The sequence below is a fragment of the Lactuca virosa genome, chromosome 3, assembly GCF_052849685.1.
Source record: "Lactuca virosa cultivar CGN04683 chromosome 3, Lactuca_virosa_CGN04683_v6, whole genome shotgun sequence".
NCBI classification, from domain to species: domain Eukaryota; kingdom Viridiplantae; phylum Streptophyta; class Magnoliopsida; order Asterales; family Asteraceae; genus Lactuca; species Lactuca virosa.
The window spans coordinates 257738288-257741415 of NC_136428.1; the positions used below are offsets into that span (position 1 = coordinate 257738288).

Sequence of the window (3128 nt, forward strand, 5' to 3'; positions counted from 1 at the left end):
CTATGAAGAATTGCTACTGTAGAGGTTGTGGTAGGGTTACAATAATGATTAGAACGATAACCTTAATTACGGTGAATGCATTCACTATATATATATATATATATATATATATATATATATACTATAACCCTAATAAATGACGGCTGGACAGGCCCAATATCGTATACAAAATGGACTAATGCAAAAGGCCCAATGACGCAATCTTCTATACCCAACACCAACAACTCCTTTTATGTTGTGGTGTAGTTGGTTTGTGCGTTATCCAAAGTCTTTGTTGCATAGTAATTGACATGATGAGCTCGGTCCACCTTTTGTCCCAACACCGCCCCAACTGCGGTGTTTCTCGCGTCACACATGATCTCAAATGGGTGATTCCAATTAGGTGGTTGGATGATTGGAGCGGAGGTAAGTAAATCCTTCAATCGATCAAAAGCGTCCTTTCATGGTTGAGTAAACTCAAATTCAACGTCTTTTTGGAGTAGTTGACACATTGGCACCTTAATTTTCGAGAAAATCTTTGATGAACCGCCGATAGAAACTTACATGACCAAGAAATGAACAAACTTCCCGAACATTTATCGGGTAAGAAAGACTTCTGATAACATCTATCTTGGCTTTGTCAACTTCTAAGCCTTTTTGGGACACTATATGACCTAAAATCAATCCTTTGTCCACCATGAAATGGCATTTTTCATAGTTATGCACAAGATCTGTGTCAATACACCTTTGCAAAAATTTTGTTAGATTGCTCAAACATTCATCAAAGGAGTTTCCATAAACCATGAAAACTTCAATGATGTTTTCAACATATTCAGAAAAAATTCTCACCATGCATCTCTGAAATGTTGCGGGTGCATTGCATAGACCAAAAGGCATACGCCTATAAGCAAATGTGCCAAAGGGACAAGTGAAGGTAGTTTTCTCTTGATCTTCCGGGGCTACCGGAATTCGATGAAAGCCCGCGAAACCATCTAAACAATAGTAGTGAGATTTACCCGCTAATCTCTCTAACATTTGGTCATTAAATGGTAGGGGGAAATGGTCTTTCCTTGTTGAAGCATTCAACTTCCTATAGTCAATACAAACTCTCCACCCGTTTTGCACACGGGTTGGCACCAATTCTCCCTCGAGATTCTTGACAATTGTCAACCCGACCTTTTTCAGGACCACTTGAACGGGGCTCACCCATTTGCTATCAGAGATGGGTTATATCATACCTGCATCCAAAAGCTTCATGATTTCTTTCTTTACTACCTCCATCATGGGGGGATTCAATCTTCTTTGTGCCTCTCGGGTTGGTTTGAAGTCTTCCTCCATGAGAATCTTATGCATGCATAAGGAAGGACTCAACCCCTTTATATCAGCAATCGTCCACCCAATAGACTTCTTATACTCTTTCAGCAAAGTCACCAACTTATCTTCTTCTTCAATGGACAGCTTGTTAAAGATAATGATAGGCAAAGTGTTCTCTTCTCCAAGATATGCATACTTCAAATGATCGGGAAGAGTCTTTAATTCTAGGTTGGGTGCCTGCATAATAGAAGGAAGGACTTTTGTGTTAGAAATGGGCAATTTCAACTGGGTATTATCATACCTCATTTTCTTCATCTCTTCCATAAACTCCACAATTTCCAACAACTCTTCATCAAGCTTGAAAATTACTGCAATCTCTTTGACTAAATTGTTATCAAAATTCCTGCTCAAAACTAACTCCAACGAATCAAAGGTTGGATCATATCAACAAAATTAATACAATGAACATCACTTGGATACCGCATTGCTTCATAGATATTGAAGTTGATGACCTCCCCATCAAATTCCATAGACAATGTACCATTATAGACATCAATTTTTGTTTTTCTATTTTTTAAAATAGTCTACCTACAAGTATGGAACTCGAGGTTTGGTCGTCATCTCCCATATCAAGCACATAAAAGTCAGCGGGAAATACAAGTTCATTGACTTGCACTAAAACGTCCTCCAATACACCTTTTGGGTGTACTAAAGAGCGATTGACAATTTGAATTACGACTTCTGTTTTTGTAAAGTTCCAACTCCCATTGTTTTATAGCTTGAATAAGGTAATACATTAATTGATGCTCCAAGATCAAGCATGGCACGTGTCACAAAAACGTTACCTATTTTACAAGGAACCGTGAATACCCCCAGATCCTTGCATTTATTTGGTAGCCGTTTTTGTAACACGACGGACACATTCTCTCCTACTTTTACCGTTTGATTTCCTTTGAGCTTTTTCTTAGATGTGCAAAGTTCCTTAAGGAACTTAGCATATATAGGAATTTATGTAATAGCATCTAAAGGAGGGATATTGATTTCAACCTTCCGGAACATTGCCATGATCTTGTCATCTTCCTGTTCTCTTTTTGTGCTTGTTAACCTTGAAGGAAATGGTGCTGGAGTTACTTTCACTTTGGTATCTATTGGCTTCTTTAACTTTGAAGTATCTTTCCTTTCCTCTTCTTTGGTAGCTTCTTCTACCTCAATCTCATTTCTTCCTCTTCTTCATCCAGAATCCTTGGGCCTTCATAGCTTTTTCCTCCTCTCAAAGTAATGGCACATGCATTATGTTTTGGGTTCTTCTCTGTTTGAGATGGTAGCTCACCTTGTGATTCCATTCTACTCACAGATTGAGCAAGTTGTGACACTTGTTGCTCCAAGCTTTTTATGCTAGCCTTGGTTTCTTGTTGGAAGCTTTGAGTGCTAGTGGCAAGGCTTTTAACAATATCCTCCAATGACATAGCTGATGAACCCGCTTGTGGAGGTGGTTGTTGTGGTGGCATTGGCTAGAAATTTTGAGGCTGAAAAGGCGGCCTTTGTTGATGTTGAGGAAATGGTGGTCTTTGTTGATAACCTCCATGTTAATTTCCTCCTAAACCTTGATTATTGTTCCATCTTTGGTCACCCTGTGGTTGCTCGGATCCTCTTTGATTTGAATCGGAATACCCTCCCAAGGCATTTGCTTCTTCGTAATCGTCATCTTGAAGTTGAGGGCACATGTCGGTTGGGTTCCCCACTTGAGTGCAAATACTGCAAGGGCGGGGTGTGGGTTGCACACCTTTATCTTTAGCTAGCATCATTACCACTTTTGTAAGCTCGAACAGTTGAGA

At 39.5% G+C, this 3128-nt stretch overlaps 1 protein-coding gene across 1 annotated transcript; it reads right to left on the reverse strand.

The window, feature by feature from the left end:
* Positions 1 to 230: 230 nt before the first annotated feature.
* Positions 231 to 2801, reverse strand: LOC145164550 (uncharacterized). The gene is made up of 4 exons (XM_079083263.1): positions 2500 to 2801; positions 1218 to 1696; positions 544 to 788; positions 231 to 437 (listed from the first exon to the last, which is right to left on the reverse strand). The coding sequence occupies exons 1-4, from the start codon at positions 2799 to 2801 to the stop codon at positions 231 to 233; spliced, it is 1233 nt and encodes a 410-aa protein (XP_078939389.1).
* Positions 2802 to 3128: the final 327 nt, after the last annotated feature.

Coding starts and splice junctions, on each gene's coding strand:
- LOC145164550 (XM_079083263.1), bottom strand. CDS start 2,801: ATGCCACCACAACAACCACCTCCACAAGCGGGTTCATCAGCTATGTCA. Junction 789..1,217: donor CATGAAGCTTTTGGATGCAG/GTATGATATAAC, acceptor ACATCATTGAAG/TTTTCATGGTTTATGGAAAC. Junction 438..543: donor TTTGTTCATTTCTTGGTCAT/GTAAGTTTCTAT, acceptor CAACCATGAAAG/GACGCTTTTGATCGATTGAA.